Source organism: Netta rufina, assembly GCF_964035555.1.
Source record: "Netta rufina genome assembly, chromosome: 3".
NCBI classification, from domain to species: domain Eukaryota; kingdom Metazoa; phylum Chordata; class Aves; order Anseriformes; family Anatidae; genus Netta; species Netta rufina.
The window spans coordinates 67,156,226-67,178,157 of NC_140125.1; the positions used below are offsets into that span (position 1 = coordinate 67,156,226).

The window sequence follows — 21,932 nt, forward strand, 5'->3', positions numbered from 1 at the left end:
GAAACTGCTGAACTTGATATATACTTAAAAATGCCTATATGTATGCATTTATGTACGTGCATACACACAGGTATGTATATACATTCACACACACAGCAAACTCGCTGTATGTGCTCTCAGTTGAACACCCAGCCAGGGGTCAGGCTGGAAACAACAGCACCATCAACACTCAATGCACAACCACGCTGCTCAACTGTTCAGCACTGCCCAAGTTTTACTCGCCTCACCACCACAAGTAGCTGCTGCAGTCACTTTTTCCCAAGCACATCAGCCCCACATCATTAATTCTGCAGAAACTCCTTCCTAACAGCCAGCAGGTCTGTTCTGCACCCTGTTTGCAATTCCTAGCGGATGAGCTCCTCCTGTGCTTCAGGTCAGTGAGATTTCTTGAAAATAGTTAGACCTTTTTATTTGAGAGATTTCCTCCCTAGTCAGTCCTAGGTGCTTTGACTTTAATGAAAAATCCTTGTACTCTTTTCTTGATATATGTACATATAAATCTACTTATTTTCCACTGAATTTTTACTCATGCTCGCAACAGAGTCAACAAAGGTCCACATAGACCTGTGGTAGCCAAACTGGATTCTGCTTCTCACTCAACACCATTAATAAAGGGGTTTTTGTTTGTTTTACTGTGGTTTATATTTCTTTTTCACTTAAAGGCAAGGACAACTGTACATTTTGTATAAATATCCCTGCTGAAGTGCTACTGACAAAACAAGGAGGCCAAATGCAAACAAAACAAAAATATGAAAATTAAATTCCAGTGCCAAACAAACAAACAACAACAAAAAACACACAAACACAACAAAACAGGACTACAGACTACCTATGGACTTGTGCTTTTTGCAGTAATGTATAAACAACAACAACAAAATCCAACCCTTATGTAATCCTGATGTACACAGGTAGTCTCCATGGACCCAAAGGCTTACAAACACACTTTCTGCTGTGCTCTCACTCATGCTTCTCTCGTTTGTTTGTAGGTAGGCCACTTAGGCATCTTCCTAAAACTGTAGAGGAATGTGTTCCTACTCCTTCAGAAAGGAACGAGCAGTAACTACCTGCTGCAAGCATGGCAAATGGTCCTTTTAAACCAATGAGCTCATGCACATGCTTTAAGATGCTTAAACCAGTTATAATACTATCATGTACTACACAACACTGACTGGGAGATGAACTTCAAGCACTACTGTAAAAAAAAACAAATACTGGAGCTCATGCACATGTTCCCAAGGGCACACACAGCTTGTCCAGCAGAACTTTTGTTACCAGCACTGAAGTAGCTGATATGCAGGACCCAGCTTCAATCCTAAAGAGACCAGGCTGCCCTTGCAGGGTGTAACAGCATCAGCAACACAATCTTTTCACTTTGTAATTGAGAATGTTTGATGTGAAAATTATCACAGCACAGTAACCATGAAGCCTTAAGATCCCAGCACTTAGATACTTTGATAACTTTTGTTCTACAACTGCCTAAGGTAAATAAGGACATGAATTATATTACACACACACAAAAAAGTTGTCTTATTAGCATATAGTAAAATGACAATGTTTAGAGAACGATACATCTGTATAATTCTCTCAAAGTCTTTTCTTAGTACTCATCGCCCTTTCATAAGGCAGTCTGAGCACCTGACAGCTCTGTTGATGAAGCAGGGACATATGTTCGAGGCTCACATACTTCAGTTTTTACCTTGATAGGCCTTGAGGCAACTGATAGGGGAAACAGACAATTCTCCTTGAGGCCTGACAATCACAACCCCAATAGCTTAGGGGCAAAAATAAAGCACTCTCACAGAGGCAAATATGTCCCCTGCTCCCACGAAGAGCTTTTGGGAAAGGAGCAAGCAAGAGAGACTCAGAAAGAAAAAATGAGAGTGAGAAAGAATGAGAACAAATGAAAGAGAACCCAAAAGACTACGAATATACACACGACAGCAAAAGACAAATATCCATCATCACTGAACTATGGAGTCACAATTTCTCATTCTAGTTCTCTTGATACACATCCATGAACCTGACAGTTTCAGTTACTCCATGGCACAGCCTGCAAGAGGATGGCAAGAGCCTCTCATTCCCAGGATGGCATTTCGACATCAAAGTCTGAACCCCCTTGAAGTGCAAGGCTCGCTTCATGAGGGTCTTCCCGAGTCTTGCACAAATGCTCTAACTGTTCAACTAGTAGACACGTGGTAAATATCAACAGTGCTAACTGCATTTTTAGATGGAATTACGGCAGCAGTGCTGCAGGGGGAACTCAGTGCTAGCCATATGTGCAGGTTCTCTATTTGCTAATGCAACTGTGCAAATAATTGGAAACACGAATACTCCAGCCATGGTTCCAAAAACAATAAACATCAGGTACTCTGCCAGGATGGCAATATGTATATATATATATAAATATATATACGTGTGCGTGTGTATATATATATGTGGATACATATATACCAGTATGAATATTGCCATATATACCAGGTGAATATTGCTAGTGTATACTTAAGGAACTGCTTTTCCCCCAGTAAACTGTGTTTACTGGGGGAGCTGTTCATTAGCCTTAAGCACCTAAATAATACTAAAATTCCAGTTTAGGCATTAAAGTATTTTCCTTGATCTTACCTGAAGAGCAACCAAATTTAAATTATAAATGGGCATTTACACACAACTCCTATTTCATTCTGCACATGCTACATATCTGAAACCTTGTCTGAAACTGACCCTGCAATGATCACACAAGAGAAAGGCAGCAAATCAGAGGAGTGAATGCCCACCTCTTGAGTTACAAAGTGACTGAAGAGGAACTAATTTCAGCTTCTTTTAATATTTCCCTTCAAAAAGGCCATAGGCTTTTCTTCACCAATCACACTTAAACAGCCTTTACCACGATTTACAGCTATGTTACTTAGTGTAATTTGTACCCTAAAAAACGTGCAACATTTTTCACTTTCAAATACAGCCCAACACAGACACACTCCCTCTCTCCTCTCTCACCTCCCCTGCTCAGAAGTGGGGGGAACACACCACAACAACCACTACCCGACACCATCTATCTTGGGTTTATACAGGCCTATTAAGAGAAATAATTTTCTCAGGTATATAAAATTCTGACCGATTCTTGGGCAATCTGCTCAAGCAGACACTGCTCAAGCAGACACTGTTTGAGCAGAGGACTGGGCAAGTTAGACTATCTGAGCTTGAGAGGTTCCTTCCAACCTATACAGTCCTGTGATTTTGTGAAAATTTAACATCGGTATATAAAAAACATAGGAATGTGACATTTTCTAATCCCATTACCTAGTTTAAAGCATCCATTTAGCAGGTCTCAGAAACCTGAGCTCCGTGAACATTAATATGTGTTCAGAAAGTGTTTCAAGCTTGTCAATAAGAAAGCCTTAATGCAAGCATTTTCTTACACTCATTTTCCTTATGCTTTCAACACTATACAACACATCATCTTCAGCTTCCTGCAGAACTTCTTCATTTTGAAGATGTCAAGACATTTTAACATTAAATACTTGCCATATAGTATCTTCAAATTTCTGTAATAATGTATAACTTGACTTTTTATAGTAAGATTTAAGTTTTTCTGTTAACTGTAGGTGGCATGAGAAAAATAAAACCAGTGCTTTTAACAAAATATTTTAGAATTTACCAAGTTTACCAAATTAAAGTGCAGCTAGGGTAGGAGACTAATGTTTTGCCAAACTCTTAACAACTGCCAAACAGCAACAACAATAAAAGGGGACAGATACTTAGCTATAACTATGCAAATGAAAAATAGGTTATGGGTTCAGGCATTTCACTTTGTCACAGCATGGCTCTTCACCAGAGTACTGCACTGTAGACATTGTCTAGGTCCACATATTCCAAAATGTGTTAGTAACAACACTGTTTCCATTTGGAAGAAAACGGTCTGCCATAAAAAAGGCAACTTTTTCAAAATACTTACCTATCCTCCTGACAAATTTTGAATGTCCTAAGCTATTTATAAATAAAGATAAATAAACAAGCAATCCAACAAATACAAACAATACCCACTACACTGTGTAAATGATGAAAAAGGAAATTATGCTTTCTAGATTTCTTGAACTTTAACAGATGCAAAAAACCTGGACCAACTTAATGAAACATTGTTATTTTAAGCAACGTTTTCCCAAGTCTGAAGAAGGAATGAGAAGGTACCGGAAGAACTTCAGAGAACACGTGGTTGCAAATTTTTTTTTTTTTTTTTTTTTTTTACCTGTTTTGAATTAGATGACTCAGATATCTTGACACCAGGTGAGGCCATACCATGTCATCCCATCCAAACAGCTGCATCATTGATAGAACAGGTTGTGGCTGAAGATCTGATAGGGCTTTGCTGGGTATATCCAAAGCTAAGAGCGTAAAACCTGATTTTAAAGAGAGAAAAACATGACACCATGTTAATGTTTTCTCTGTACACTCCTGTTTCATAAAAAAGTATTGAGAATTAATTGCAATTATTACTGTGCATTTCTGGAAGTAACAGAAATCTCAGTTAAAACTGGGCAACTGTTCTAACAGACAGCATTTGCATACATGGCAAAATGGAGTCTCTGTCCCAAGGGGTTCACTTCTTTCCTGTCAGAGTGACAGAGCACTGGAACAGGTTGCCCAGAGAGATTGTGGAGTCTCCTCTGGAGATATTAAAAACCCGCCTGGGTGCCATCCTGCACAATGTGCTTTAGGTGATCCTGCTCAGCAGGGGCTTGGATTAGATGATCTTCAGAGGTCCCTTCCAACCTCGGCCATTCTGTGATTCTGTGGGTTTTTAAGTCGATGTGACAAACCAAATACAAAACAGGGAATATAATTTTTTAATCCTTCTTGGCCTCCCTTTATTGCCCCCATCCACCACTTCTTCCCTTGTACACATAATTATTATTATGCTTTACAGAATTGAGTTTTATTTATCTACTTATTTGTTTTTACACATCTCTTGCAGGGAAGAACTGTATTTGGAAAGGATGTGCTCAGTGGAAGCTGGTATCTTTCTATCTTTCTATTTTTAGAATAAACTTTCAGGTATCAGAGGTTATTGTGTAAATAAAGCACTACAGACAAGCTTACTCTTGAAAAAAGGATCTTCACATAACAGCTGCAGATCTAGAAACTGGTGGTAGTTACTTGGCATATAGGTTTTTTTTTTTTTTTTTTTTTTTTTTTTTTTTTTTAAAGGAAGCACAACCTTTTGCTGTTCCTGGTAGGTCTGCTGCAGAATCTATATAAAACACTGCTAGCATAAAAACTAAAGTACAATCGTTGATGCTACAAATGACAAATGCATTTAATGTAATGTAATCTGAAATGCTGAGCAGTTATTATGTTATAGGAAATGAGTGGCAACAAATGAGTCAGGAAAACTGTCTTCAGAGGGGACCAAAATAACAGGCTCACTGGTTCCCAAATTGTCCAATTCAAGTTAAGTATCAATATTAATTTATTAAGGTAATGATTTATAAAACTGCATGCATTGAGAAGCCCACTTTGAATTAGAAAGAGAAGGCTAGTTTTCAGGAACACCAGCAATGAAGCTCTTTTAATTAATGGTGTAGGGACAGACTACCTTAAGCTATGATGGACCTCACATTTCCTCATGTGCTTCAACATGAAAAAGGAGGTCATACAGAGTCCCCACTCTGCCTTAGGTGAGGAAGCAATTTGTGCCAGCCTTCTTCCAGATTATTGCATTGTTTCTGGAGCACCAGCAGTAACACGGGTGAGGGAGAAAACAGAGACAGAAATGATAATGCGAGACCCAGGCTCTTTGCCTGGCAGGGGGAGCAGGAGAGCTGTGACAGCTGCTCTCTCCTCTGGGCTGAAACCTCCAAGGCAAGAAGATCGTACTGCGTGGGAAGGGTTTGCCTTTTCCTCTGTAGTACTGCCTAACACATCTACATAAAGCAGGTCACAACTGCACTCCACTTCTCTTAAGCAGAGTTTATAATAGGTTGTTCTTCTTGCTATTCCACTGTGTTAATATAAAATAAAAAGATGTAACACCATAGGAAATGAATGAAAGTTATGACATTAACAACCTCTTCCTTTGATTTGTATTGCTGTTTTCCATAAATGCTTCAGCAGTGTGAGACCACTGCGGTTGCACACTGCCTCCTTCATTAATGTCACTAACTACTGTAGAGCTGCTTCAAATGAAGGATCTTTTCATGTTTTCTATTACCAACTCAGTGCTTCTGTGCTTATAACTTTATCTAATTCACATCATGATGGGAAAAAAAAATATATATATATATATACTTTACTTTTCTATCAGTTTAGCTAAAATTTAAAGGACTATTGCAACTGCAGAATACAATGCTAACTACTGACATTAAAGCTCAAAATGGGATTTCCTTCTGTTCAGTGACATGCCGAGTGTCTGGCTGCACATGGGAGTACACATGCATATGGAATATTGCACATCAAGATTAAGACCCTTCAGTGCAAAGCAAAATGAAAAATTAAACTGAATTATGACATAGTTTTATGCCATGCCGTGACCATAAAGGTTCAGCAAAAGCTAACAGTCATGCAATCAACCTTCTAAAAATTGTCTTCAGATGTAAAATATTACACAAAAATAAGAACCTGATTGAATCACAGCCATTGTGAAAAGATGGTTCAACACAAATTTATAATAAGCTTCTACAAAAAGATACAAATTCTTGATACAGTGAAATAAATTATTCTCATTTATATTGGATAGCATTTGCAATGTTGATTATAATCTGTGACTAGGAAGGAAAAAGAAATCAGGCTTGCATAGCTTCAAACCCCTTTGGAGTTCTCTGTTTGTATTCTATCAAGTAATTCAACACTACAATATTTCTTCTTGTCAAAATATTTAGCACAGAATCTATTTTTTTTTTTTTTTGCATTTATGCATATTTGAGTTACTACATGTAAGCAGCAATATCCCCAAATACAAAATTCTTGAAAGTCTGTGACCCAGAATACAGCAACAAATCCAGTAGTAGCATGGAGGGTCAATGCTAACCTGCAGCTGTATCAGCAAGCTGAGGGGAAGGTGGCATCTGTGACATTCTTTGGCTCTTCAAATAGGGAAAGAAATTTCTCCAGAGAGCACTGGCGACAGCAAGGTGGTGCTCTTTAGCCACTAATGGAAGTTGTGCGTTTGGGTCTGCGTTCCCTGATTGAAGTCCCTGGCTTACCCGTTTGTGCACGCTCCTAGGGAGAAACAAAAACAGTGTTTACGTTCAATAAATGAAAATTTCTGATTTTTTTTTTTTTTTTTAGAAATGCATTTACAACTACTTTAAACTGTAGAGCCTGAGAATTGGAGAATCATTTTGTGTAATTAAAACCTTTATGCAAAGACATTATGCATACCAGTTATTTGATGGATGAATGATGGCATATTAAGCACCATAAAGTTAATGTTAATTACTAATGTCAACCATTAATTATATGCTTTTTAATATGTCAGATCAAAATGAGAAATAGGCAGCTTTAAAATGAATATCTGCATTTTGCGACTGCTAGCATGACAAGCAAGTCTGCTTACAATCCAAAGCCAGATGCTTTTAAAATTTTTTGCCAGCGAGGTTTTCAGGGTAGGGTTGTATGCAGCAAATAATGACAAATGATTTTGATCAATTGTAAGGCTTTCTTCTGCAACCTATTTCTCATTTGTAAAACCTCTCTAGGTACGAGTTTTGATAAGGGAAAAGATTCATTTTGTCCTGATGTGCAGCAGACAATTAGGTTTGACAGCAATGCCCACAGCTTTGTTAGTACAGTAAGGACAAAAGTTACCACTACACATAACTCCCATCTCTTCCTGAGACAATGTGGCATGAATTCAATAACGCACTCAATTTTCTTTGATTCTTCTAGTACCATTCCTGCTACTTAATCTAATTTGGAAGTTGTGACTTTCTAGAGGTTTAATAGAGATATGTCTGCAGGGAATCAATGTTCTCAGAAAAACGGGGGGTGGGAGAAGCATTAATAAATTTGTCTGGTAGAGCAGGATAGGAGGCATTACGGCACTGGGCTGATCAACTAAATAACATGCTTATTAAAAACAATCTGTAGGAATGCACTATCATTCCTGTTCCTATTTATCTTCTGGTCAACTCAATTGAGATTGTGCATTAAAGCACAGGCAGCATTATTACATTTGCTTTATTAAATTCTATAAACAGCACTGTAAAGTCAGAGTCAAGATATTTATAAGATAATGGCAAACAGCAGAGGCATTGAGTCTTGCCTTAACACTCACATATGTAAACTATATAAAAAAAAAATGTAATTGCTGTTGTCAAAATAGCAAGCGTTTCACAAAAACTCTTCCCCTAGATCTTTATTCTGGGCTCATCCTAATTTGAAATAAACCAAAACAAAAATAGAAAAGAAAAAAAAAAAAACTCCAGTCCCTAGTTCCCTTCTGGGAATGTGGGAAAATTATAAGAGAATTACACAACTCACAGCACTCATTAGGACATCTGAAATGGAATAATTTTAAATAAAGAGTAGGCTGGCTGCAAGGCCTTCACTTACCAGGGTTGATATTAGAAGCGCATCTCATTATATCAAATTAGTATCCAAAAATTCTGCCTAACACCTAATTTAAAACATAAAACATACTGGCTGTCAAAGGTAACGATACCTTATGCCTGCCTGTAGGCATCCATTAGTTTCAATAGGACAGACAGTGAGAAAATTGAGGATCAGCTACTTTTTGAATGGCTACATTTAACATACGGGTATGTAACATAAGGGGGAATCAAGTATTTCTCGGAGAGACGGCACTAGTCCAAACACAGGAACAGAAGCCAGGAACTCTAAACTCAACGTTTATTCCCTGTGTGGCTTCACATAAATCATACAGCCTTTGTTAGCCTCAGTTTCCCAGCCATGATATTTGGATAGTAAGACAGCTTACCCTTTAAGGATTCTGTGAAAACAATCAACGCTTAGAAAGTGAGGATTATATTCAGTATGTCAGTTGGTATTCCTATTTACAGGGCATATTATCCAAGTCAACATGAATTGAAATAGAAGTGAGATTAGCATAAAAAGTCAAGTAATACTTCTTTGGAAGTATCCCTTATTAAAAAAAGGACAAAGAAAAGGGTGCAGAAATTGTGAGGTCTGGAGGGCAGGCAATGAATAAGCAAAGAAGCAGCTTAAAGCAAGACTACAGAAGCTGGTTAAAAATACGGTTTTGCCTATTTAAAAAAAGTTTAACAGTAAAAACCAAGGGACTTTCTGCTTTACTTTAAGAAAGGAAAGTGCAATTCCTCACAGTGCAGAGAATAAAACTTCCAGGAGCAAATTCTGTCCTACGTACATCCAGACTAAATTGTAAAATTGCACAAAGACCTTTTCCTCTCCTCTAAATTGCCTCTCCAAAGAAGGGTGGCTCGCATCTCCCTTAGACATCTATGCAAAGCAGAAGGGTGTACAGACTTACAAAGTAAGGTAATATATCTCTGTGTCAGTGGAAGGGCAACACGTACAAATCAGTATTTATGTTTATTCATAGTAACCTACACAAATGCTTGCAATAAGGGAAATGCTTAGAATCGATGGAGCATCAATGCATGCTGCAGCTCTTGTATCCAGCTACTTCTACGAATAAGCAAATTTAATTCCATAAAAATGCAGATAAACACAATTTTACCTTTTATTCAGGCTTCCGCGTTCTTCTAACAGTAGACAAGCAAACCATAAAACATCACTCCATTTCTGAAAACATATACATCTAGTTTTCCATTACGTTAAGACCTCTGGAACCACCGGTTGCCTCATTACAATGGTAATAACTTGGTGGGGATTTTTACTTGTTTTAAATCCCGGATTTTCTGTTTCTGCAAAAAGTGATTGTTTTTTTGTTGGTGGTGGTTGTTTGTTTTTCTATTTTGCTATCAGACAAAATAAACCCTGGTTTTATAAAAGAAAGGAATATTTGTGGTACATGAATGAGGACTGTGCTGGATGTATAGATAATAACAGTAGTATGCAGGATTTTGTATCCTACATTTGGGTAAGGAACTGCAACCATTTATTTGGACACAAGTCTTGTAATCCTGCCTTTGCTACTCAAGCCTGGATTACTAAAGTGGAGTGAAAATTTAGGTCAAACTGGAGAAGACACAAAACGCTAAAACCTACACAAATAATGGAAACATGAGTCACTACTAGTCCGTTACCTGCCATGGCTACCTATCGGCCTCAAGACATCATAAAATACCATTTAATTTCAAACACAAGTGCTTGGGACTCCATAACAGTGACAGAACCCCTCTCCCTCCTGCCAGCATTACCAGGGACACACGCTAGCATGCTCGTAGGCTCCCAGACCATAAATCCAAACATTATGTTCTCCACTGATGGTGCCCCCAGACCACGCCAGACCACCCATAGCATCCACAGCACCCAGATGCACACCACAGCCAAGATTAAACCTGAGCAAGTCTTTTTTGAAGACCTGAATGACCTTTTGATGTTGAAGCAAGTAAATAAATAATAAAAAAACACGCCTGCAGAACCAACACCCTCGGATAAATCTAGGCAGATTGAGTAGAAATGTATGAGTATTTCTAACATGATAAATGGCTTTGATGTTTAGAATTTCAACTACTAACGTCAGTTCTTTCAAGGAGAAGTCAGCAGAAGTGAAATGAAACAAAGCTTCATCACACCTCAATTCAAAGATAGGTAATAGGGCCCTTGTGCTCTCTGCAGACCGAAGGGCTAGAATGACATTTGGAGACTTCCCTCACAAAACTGCCCCTTTTTGCCTCAGCATTGGCAGTTTTGCATTTTGATGTTCTGACAACAAATGCACTGTGCCTTAGTCTTATTTTAATGTTTTCGTGAAGGTGTTAAAAGCAACAGATTTGGCTGGGGAAAGCTGAGACTTCTTCAGATATGGGATAGGTATGAAGATTTCCACATAAAGAATGGAAAAGATATGGGAACAAAAAATGTGAGAGTTTAGATTTCAGTGAAGACGACAGACCAGCCTTGCATCCTCTCAACAAATCTCAGACACAGAAGGTATGTCAGCTACTCTAAGTGCCTGTTCCCAGTAACTAGTCCTACCCCAAATCAAGCTGAAAGAGATCCTTGCAAGTCCTTCACATGATTTTGAAAATAATTTGGTATATGTATGTATCTAGTTGCCTATTGTGCCATTTAGTTCCACGATAATTATAGAAAGTCACAACTATAGCACTTATTTCATTGATCCATATGGATACCAGCCCCCATGTTGACAAACTCACTGTTCAACTTCTATTTAGCAACTGGCTCATAAGCATTTACTTATTTTTATGTCTGTGCTTCAAATATGCAATTTTCACTAAATATATGTACGTTTCTGAAATCATAACCTGTTATACTACCATAAACTGTAACCCAAAGTGTGAAGGAGAACACATTTTTAGAGTGCATTAATTACTTTTGTGCAGAATTTTTCAGTACTCGTTTAAAAAAGAAAAGCTAGTTTAAACATGAGTGGCATTCACAAAGGCATGGACCAAATGGATGCATCTGTGTTCAGGCCTGTTTTCATGCAGGATCATGGAGTTCTGCCATGGTGCAACCTAGATGTACACCAGCTCCCCACTGCTTTATTCCAAGTTACAAGTAGAAATTAAATCTGGGGACATGTGACATAAAAAATTGTGTTAGGATGTGGACAAGTCACTGACCTGGACCACTTGGGGAGGAGGAGAGAAGTGCTGATCTGGCACCATGAAGAACTTTTCCACCAGAAAAAAAACAGTGCAGAACCACACCAAGCTACCCCAAGAGGCAGCTGAGTCTTCACCACTGGAGACCTTGGACACTTAGCTAGAGAGAGACATCGTTGATGTCACCTAACGTAGGTGATAGTCTGTCTTTGAGCAGAAGGCTGGTCTACAAGACCTCCATAGGCCCCTTCCAAGCAACATTTCTATGATACCTGTAATGCAACTCAGTAATGCTCAGTTTAGATACAGACTAGCTTTTAATGTACCAGACTGAAAATCATGAATAGCCAGTGTTTCTTCTCCAGTAAATGGGACAAGGTAGAACCAGGCAAAGAAATTAGTAACAGCCTGCAACTGAGAACCATGATTTCAAAACTAGTTCACGGGAAGTGATAAAAAAAGACATGAAAAGTCATCTACCTCCAAGTCTGAAGTAGCAAACTGTGTGATCCTACTTCTCTTATAGATGCAGATATGTGAAGTGAATCTGGATTGTGGCACAGTAGTTGCAGAGTGGTTGTACAGGGGCACGCCTAAAGGAAAATGCCCCAGCCTGACCACACTCAGAGACTGGTGGAAAGTCATAGATGTGGGTTTCTGGAATCCCATGGGGAGGGCTTTTGGCTTCTTGATCACTGGTAAATGATGTCCCCACTTGACTTAATGCATAAAAAGACAAGCCTTCTTTCTCCTGTGCATGGTTTTGAATGCAGGTAGGCAGAGTTGCTAGCTCTGTGCTGTACTCTTAGTTATTAGTGTTTATTAGGTGCACTGATAGCATGCTTACAAGAATTCTAAGTGCCAAAACATAAAGTTTATGGTCTCAAAGTACCTAAGCTGGATGATAAACAGCTAAGGACTGTGAAAACAGCCTTAGTGTCTCTGGGTACATGCATTACAAATTTAGGTACCTAGAGAACGTCAATGGTTAAAATGGAGTCCCCTGCACTCCTTCAGGCACTTCCACATTTAGGCAGTTTCTATGGAACATGTGTGAAGGCAGGTGACTAAATTCTACATAAGTCTGATTCAAACATCCAAATCCTCTTTTAAATCTGTTTCTAAGCTCTTTGGGACACAAGTTCTTTCTACATCCCTTCATATTGCACACAGTATATTGAGACTGGTATGACTGCAGCAGCAGCTCAGCAGAAGTAATCCCACCTCAAATCAGAATCTCTCAATTCAAGTTGTTTCCATAGCTGCAATATATACAAAGTACCTATAAAGTTCCTTAATACTTGAGCAACAGTGTTTTCACTCTGGTAACTGAAAAAAAGCAAGCACAATTTTAAACCATCTTTAGGGAAATAAAAACTAGATTTCAGAAGGATAAGCAACATAGGAAACTTAAGGCTGAAACCAAAAATTCCCACTCATTAAAAGAAATGTTTGAAGAAAAAAATGTTCATAATTAAAATGTCAGCATCGTGCATGCCACAATGATAGCATCACCACCACCAAGCTATAATGCTGACTGTACAACCAGAACTAGAGAAACCATGATAAAATATTATCAAACATTAACATGCCGCCATCAGCACAGTATTTATAAAATTATGTTTCAGTGTTCTTCCTTCAGTTTAATCTGCTTCAATAATCCACAATAAACTGCATGTTTAAATGTTTACAGAAAAACAGATGTCAGAATAATATGCCTGGTTATGTATGCGTGTGTTGATCACTGATTGGTGCGATGAGGGAAAACGGGAAGAGGGATGCTTTTCAGATCTGTAACAGCCAGGACTTTTATCAAATGCTTTAATTTATCCATTTGTGCATAAGTTTTTATGGCACAGGCTTGCACAAAATCAGACGTGTCAGTGTTACATATCTTACCAGGCACAACAACATGAAGCATAGGCAAAGTGAGGTCTTACATGTCGGATGAGATACAAAGAAATGAGAGGAAGGATAAAAAGATGGAATGGTTAAAAATCAGGGCACAAACAGATCTCCCTCTCCTGAATCTTAATTCCTACACTTCTCACTTAGTAGTCAGATCACTGTCTTTTGACCTGGAAGTTCCCTAGGTATCCACAATCAGCTGCATGTCGCTAAATGTCCAGAAGTGTCTCGAGCTGAGCAGCAAGCCCCCACAATCTCTATCTACTGGGGCTCAGAAACCTGATCATGACTAACCCATTCCAACCTAAGCAGGGTATAGGAGTAGCTACCTTCATTAAAAATAAAAAAAATAAAAAAATAAAAAAATGTGTTCAGGTATTAATATAACAACCAATGAATCACAGCCTCAGTGAACAGGGCACCTGGGTCATTTTGATAGATTATTTTGGGGATTCAGCACTGCTCCTGGGACTGCGAGTTTCACATTAAGTACCTGACTGAAGGAAAAAAAAAAACTCAGAACAAGGAACAGAACCCATGATGCTCTTCTCTCCCAGTATTATGTCCTAACCATGAGGCAACCGCTATTTAATCCTTTGGACTATCTGCTGTTATTAAAAAATGTAAAATACAGTTTAAGCACACATCTTCAGCAGTGGGACTCCACAGTAGTTCCAAGCACACTGAACCTGCTCCTCAGGACATCTGACCAGTCATTGCTGGTGGACTCAGCCCTGGACTGCACATTTTCTGTAGGCTAGCAGTAGGCAAAACTCCACACAGGAGGCAAGATTTTGGCATGTATGGGGTTCATACCTACTTTTCCCCACGTGTTTAGAAAAGAAGCAAAAGTGCTTAACTGGGTGTTGATTTTCACTCTAAGACACACACCTACAATGCAGACAGCAAACCAGCTAATCTGTGGGCAGCTAATTTCTTCACTGAAGGTGTATTTTATGTGTTTGGAAGCAAAGCTATCAAAACATTTCAAGTGGTTTGATTTTAGATGCCTGCTGCACATGCCAAAGTAGTTGCTGCTAAGCAGATCTGTTAGTCTGTAAGGCCATCAGATCCTTACAACACCGGAGAGCCTCCCACTACCTCAGAGCAGAGGCCTGCCAAGCTCCAGTGTCCTCCTAGCTCATCTGAATGGAGTGGGCAGGCAGGAAGATGGCCCGGCGCTCTGGAGTAAAAGGCCCAAATATACCAAAGTCACCATAACTGGTAGCCTGTATGGGCCCACCAATAATGGCTTTAAACTAAAAGAGCAGAGATTTAGATTAGAGGTCAGGAGGAAATTCTTCACTCAGAGGGTGGTGAGGCTCTGGCACAGGTTGCCCATAGAAGCTGTGTATGCCCCATCCCTGGAGGTGCTCAAGACCAGGCTGGATGGGGCTTTGGGCAACCTGGTCTATTGGGAGGTGTCCCTGCCCATGGCAGGGGGTTGGAATTGGGTAGGCTTTAAGGTCCCTTCCAACCCAAACCATGCAACAATTCTATGAAAATATCGTAGGACTGACAATCTTCAGAGCATAATTTAAAGCACTCATTTACACATACATAGAAAATAAAAATGCCAGGGTATCAAGCTTAGGCTGTAAAAGACACACAGAGATATTAGGGCAGCATTTCAACTAGGACAGCTTCACTTTAAAGCCTTAGCAAATCATTGGTATAAGTTCCTCCACCCAATAATACCAAACTGTTGTTTTTTTTTTGTTTTTTTTTTTTTACATGCACTTTAGGAAAACACTGCCCCTAAACATCCTAAAATATATTTTGCATAATGTTCCTTTAATTGAAAAAATGCCTACTGATAACATAAAAGGCTACAGATCCTCTCAATTTACCACCCATCAGTCACTGCCTGAGCAGAGCACACTCTTACTGCACATCCAGCAGTCTTATATGGAGCCATTCCAGATCTTTCATTGAAGGTATAAATCTTCAAATCTCAGTGGAAAACCTATTCCTATTGTTAGTGGTCACGCACAGAATAGACTCAACTCTTAAGCTTCTAATGTGACAATTTATATAAGCAGAGTAATTAAAGTTTATTAAAAATACAGGTAAACTTCCCCAATTAAACCAATGAACACTCATGAGCACTCAAACCAGACGTGAATTTGGCTCAGGGTCACCTTTCCAAGTTAAACAATATCATCAGAAAACACCTTAAACAAAATGATCCTTCTTAGTTACTACACAGATTCAGGAAATTATATAAACCTATTTAAAATACAAATATTTTAAGAGCAGTTAACCACTGCTGACAACTATTTTTTTCCATAAAGTGATTTGAAGACTAAAGCCAAGTTTCATTACTCAGACATTACTTGGGATATTCAACAACTTACAAAAGAGTGGGGAGAAATGACGGATCCTCTTAAATTTGTAATGCAAGTACAGCACCAGCAATATTTTCTCACCTTACCTGACTGTATATTAGTAAATATGATACAAGTTGTCAGTAATTAAAAAAAATCATAACAGCTAAGTTCCCTAGCTGTTGACAGTACAATTATTTAATATCCTTACAAGCAATTATATTTGTTGATGTTGATGTTAGGGATATGGTTTAGTGGAGGACTGGTTAGTGTTAGGTCAGAGGTTGGACTCGATGATCTTGAGGTCTCTTCCAACCCAGACGATTCTGTGATTTTATGACTACTTGGGGAAGGAGAGAGGATTCCTTTATATATCTTCCACAAGTCAGTCAACTACACAAGTAAAAGCATTTGTTTGTGCAACATTTTGACATAAAATAAAAAGTAAATCAAAACTAGCACTCTGTATAAAGCACTCTGTATAAAGCTTTGCAAGCTTAAGGTTATATTTAAAAAACTAAGACAAAAAACAACCATTGCAATGGACCCTATAATAAGCAAAAATGGAAAACATCCTCTACTCAAATTTTAAGTAAATGCTCATAGCATGTTATATTTCGCAACAGATGCTGTAATATACTTGGCAACTACTTCTCCTGAGAAATCTGACTCAAGGATCATGGCTCTTCTTTGCCCAAACTCATACAGAGGTATTTGATAGCTATTCTCTTCACTAAATTCTTTAGTGTAACAGTACAAAAAGCATGTAGCATGAAAAACGAGAAGAAAAAAAAAAAGATGAACCGAAAGTCTCAGGTTTTAAGACAGTCTATTTTTCCACAGCAATATGGAAACAATGATATGTTAGGACAATTAACTGGCAAAGTTACTTTTCTTTGCTTTACCCATTTTCCTAGATCAAGCAATCACTAGAATCAGTAAAAGCAACCTTGACCTAATCCATTTTGAAGTCTTTAAACCAAGCTTTCAAAATAACAGGTGTTACCTTGTCAAGTTGTAGTATTTCTGAGCATGGTTGAAGCTACAAAAAAGGCACCCACTGCAATTTAACCATTCTAGATATACAGGGCTGAGCAAGATGATCTTTCTAAGCATTTCCCACCAGGAGGACACAGTCCAAAATTAACTTTATCATGGTATTCTCTGCCTCTTGCACAAGTATTATGATTCTACACCCTTTGAAATGTTAAGTATTTTTATTTTGGGGACTTACCCTTCTGGAATTTTAGGAGGCACACATAGGAGGTGACAAAGGCAACTCAATAGTCAGGTGTAACTCACATATACTCTTATTATTATTATTAAACTGGAAGTCAAGAGCTGTGCCAGGGCTAAAGCAGTCCAAGTCCAAACATTCCCACCCTTTACTGGAGAGCGACAAAAGTTCCCAGGATAACATCACCAAACTTGACAGGGACAAGAGGATAAAAAAGTCTGTATCAAAACTCCTGGAGTTGAAGGAAGAAACATGGAAATCCTTCAAACAGGAAAGCTGGCAGTCAGCAAATGCTGAAATGTTTGACTCAGAAAAACAGAGAAAAAAAAAAAAAAAAAAGAACAGAAAAAAAACAGCAATGAAGTGACCTCCAAGCACAACCATCTCCCTCTCTTGTATTATAGCACTTCTTTCATCACATTCTTCCTTCAGTGACCTCTCCCTCATGCACTATATGGTGGAAAAGAGACCTGGAGAATGCGACGTGATGAGCCTGTCCTGTCCTTCTGACTCTCCCAGATGACTGTGGACGCAGCGAGACTTGCAATGATCCAGGCCAAACAGATGCCATAATCGTGAGATACAGCTGAAAGTTACTGTATGAACACTACAAAGAATTTTCCATCTGTTGCTTGATGGAGATAAATAAATGGAGAAAAGCAGCCTACCCAAAACGCCTCTTATTAAATTACAAGAAATAGCAAGTATTTGAAAAAGAACTAGCTCCAAATAAATTCATAGAAAAAGAAAAAGGAAATCAAGCTTCAAATTCATTACAGGCTGGATTCCCTAAATCCTAAATCCAGCAAGTGTCGCCAAAAATGTGATTCTACAATGTGCAATACTGGAGACAGGGCAGTTTTCTGTGGATTTAAATTCAAATTTCAGAGAAAAGGTGTTCATTAATAGGCCTGTATTCATCACAGATAGAAAATCTCAATGCATCTTATATTGCTTCTTCAATCTACTAGCACAGATGTAATATTGTTCTTTATTTTCAGATGCAGAATGCTAGGATTTTCTTTTTTTAATTACTCTAAAACATTGCTTGCATTCTAAAACAGATATGTAATGCTTTCCTAAAACATTCAGCACTTTATGGGCAGACAGCAAAAGTCCCTTAGTTAACCTCTAATTCATTTTTAGGACATAGATAAATCATTTGTTTTACCCATTTTTGAATGGTTATGTTTGATGAGTATTCCCTGTATATGTCCACTTGAAGAAGTGTCCAATGCAACATCTGCAGGACCACGTTAATAAAAAGTATTTATCTGCATGTCACAGAGCTCATCTCTTGAGATCAGAGGTTCTCACGTTCCCTGGAATGGAAAGCGTTAATGCTCTGATTAAAAGGTTTTCAACTGCAGTTGAATCATGTGAAGATTATCAATATAGCAGCAATGTACAAAGGGGCTTCAGCAAGGTTACTGAGTTTAATATAATCCTCTCTATAGCTAAGCACAGTAATAGAGAACCCTGTATTAACTGTGGGCAGCATGTTGTGTGTGCTCAGTAAGACTTTTAAAATACACAGGGAGAAAAAGAAATCCCCAACATCTTTATTATGCTCAAAGACAAAGTAAAGATATTAACAAGAGACACACAACCCTAAAACACAAAGGTACAGAAAAACAAAACAAAACAAACAAACAAACAAGAAAACCACCACAAACATCCAGAGCTGCATAATATTATTTAGCACTCTCTCCTTAATCTCAAAGGGTGTAGCTACATCGCCAAAAAGACAAGTTGCTATGACTGTAATTTAAATGCAAGCAACAAACGCGCTAGACTACCTTGGTTAGGTCTACTGGGAGGGAATATTATGTCCGCTTCAGCCACCCCAGCAAATTTGTGCCAGACAGCTGTTGTCTTTTGCTAACTACATTTAACTAAGATAAGGTTGAAAGAGCCTCAAAGACAACATAACCTGTGTGAATGCTGTGTAACTCTTTCACGTTTCAGCTTGTTGAAAAGTCTCGGCAAAATCCTGCAGTTAATTTGAGCTCAACTGTAATTTACCTTTGTTGCCTTCACTGCTATTGAGACAAGTTAGTTTCCCCCCAGTCCTACACAGCCATACGCTGAGACTGAGGTTTTCATGGTATCTTTAATGCACAGGCAGTATAGACTAAAACGTGTACACAGGCTGAATATCTTCTCAGGACCCAGGAGAGCCAGTCCTAGTACTACAATAGCTTTGACCAACATAACACAAATTCCCCAGTAAATTCCCCTACAAGACTCAGAATTTGAAAACAGTAAATGTATCAGCCTCTACTGCACTGGTTTGTGAGGATCCTCTTGGAGACAGATCAGGAGCAAGCAGTGAGCTGCACATGCTGACTCATAAATAGTAGACTGTAGGATTCAAAGTATGTGCATCACGCAATTGAAATATTCTTTACAAGAAGCAGACATTCAGTCATGTGGCAGTCTATAGGCACATCATCTTATATGATGTGAGATTAAAAAACATAAAACTCTTAACCACCATCAACACTGTTGACCACAAAACCCATGTTCTCCATTCTTACTGAAAAATCACGGAATGGTTGAGGTTGGAAGAAATGCCTGGTTTCTGGGGCTGGTCCAACCCCAGCCCAAAGCAGGGCCAGACTTGAATGACTAACAAAGGAAATTTTACAACCTCATTTAGAAATTTGTTCCGAAGTTTGACTATCCTATTCTTGTATCTAATAAGAATTTCCTTCATCACAATCTCAGCCTATTGCTTCTTACCACCATACACACCAGTATGGTCTCAAGGGTTTGATTCTATCTCAGATGTTAACTCCCGTTTCCTTAGATGTTAACTCCCACTGCATTGTCATAGAAAACAAAATGCCTCCCCCCTACACCTCCCATCCAAGCCTTCTTAAGGCTGAACAAACTCAGTTTTCTCTGCCTCCTGTTACAGGAGATGTGCTCCATGCTCCTGATCAACTTGGTGGTCCTCTGCTGGACTTAACCCAGTATTTCAGTGTCTTTCTTGTACTGGGAACCCAGTATACTGCTTATTTATAAAACAATTATATGAAACATATTCTTCCAGAACACCAGGAGGGCAGCAAAATGCATCTACAGCTACACAATAGCTCATTTCCTGATACAACACAGTTTCTGATTTTTTTTTTACAAGTTAAGCCTCTTTTACCAATTCCTTACTGTCTTTTCTTCAGAAAACAAATTCCTTGAGATCTGAAAACTATGCAGTATGACTGGAATGCCAATCAACTAGTTTTGAGAGGTCGGTGCTGAAACCCATTTTGAAGTACTAGTTTCCAAAAAGTATCCTGCATTCAGCTCTTCCCTGGGACTCCAAGATATGGATGACACCAGCTGTCAATGATAATGACATGACAGATTCATATTTTCTTTAGCACCGTAAAGCTCTCCTAAATAAATAACTAAATAAAGTTTAATGGGTTGACTTTAAGCAGACTCCCTTAGAATTCATAGCCCAGTAGCTTAATGGACTTCCCACACCAGGGGTCAGACAGCCACATTGTGTACCAAAATAGGTCTCTGTTTAAGTTCATGGTGTTTCATTCAAAGAGATTAAAAGCATATATATCACTTTGGAAAAGCTTATGATCTGAAAGATGTGATAGTAAACTTATGGCTATGTAAAGATCATTAAAATTATTCTCTGTCAAACTATGGAAATCAAAGTTCGGCAAATTGCTTGGAACAAACTCATCAAGGACAACCTCATCACCTCTCTTAAATGTTTTCCTTTACCACAGCACTAGACATGCCATTTCACTCATTCAGCTTGTTTTCATCCACGCTAAAACACAAGATGAGAGAAACCGGTAAAAAACCGGTTTCCTGGCTGTAGAAACTCAGCTGTTGAGTTGGTGTCTTCTGAGTTGCAATTTCCTTACCTAATCAGACTTTGAGGAAGTGGACTCTGAGGAAAACTACACACAGCCTGGAGGGGAAATGAAGGAACAATATCAAAACATAAACCCCAAATACTGAAAACAAACAAACAAGAAGTACTATTACTCAGTTACCTCTTCAGACATTTTGAACATAATTTCCAGCAACACACCTGCCTTACCATTGCAAGCCTAACACTTGGTTATTATCATACCTGTTTTATTTTTCAGATAGGAAATCTGAGAAAATACTTTGAGGTGTTTGTGTTTCTCTTAATTTAAAATAGGACTGACAGAGAGGAACTGTATTTCAAAGGGTTTTTTTGTTCGTTTTTAAATGAAACTCTTCTGCTCCTAACTCCTCTATCTTTGCAGAAAATCAAAAATTGTACACATATGGACACCCCATAGCAGCTTGCCTTGAATAAAATACTGTAAGTTGTTTAGGAAAATGTCAGAAACCAGGAAAGCAAGCAAATTTGTGCTCAAAACAATGAAGTACCTTGTTTCTAAAGTCTAAAACAAAATATTGTACTTCCTCCCTGCCAAATCTTTTTTATTTTTATGGAGTATCTATTGCGTTAAAGGATGCTGTTCAAGTAATGTATGTTTTTTAGTGAAGGAGATTACTTTGGGTAGAAAATATCCCCTACTAACACTGCTCCCAACATCTGGTAATATAGACAGTAGAGCTAATTTTCTGTCATTCAGGAATGTAGGCTTCTGTCATTCAGGAACTGTAGGCTTGCTAAACTTTTATCATCATCCCCTCTGAACACAGTAGAAATCACTGTTAGAACTGATGGTTTATTAGATCAAAGCTACCATCAACAATGTCAATTCTGCCTGGTAGTGTTAACAGGAAAATGTTTTACGAGTTCTA

General features: G+C 38.4%; 1 protein-coding gene across 1 annotated transcript in view; it reads right to left on the bottom strand.

The window, feature by feature from the left end:
* The window catches only part of MMS22L (MMS22 like, DNA repair protein), a gene marked incomplete at its 3' end in the record, with an annotated part of 94,624 nt that overhangs the window by 18,597 nt on the left and 54,095 nt on the right, over positions 1-21,932 (bottom strand). The window contains exons 15-16 of the mRNA XM_084284741.1: positions 7,019-7,209; positions 4,241-4,391 (exon numbers count right to left, since the gene is read on the bottom strand). Of these exons, the coding sequence (XP_084140867.1) occupies positions 4,241-4,391; positions 7,019-7,209 (342 nt within the window). The remainder of the gene's footprint in view (positions 1-4,240; positions 4,392-7,018; positions 7,210-21,932) is intronic.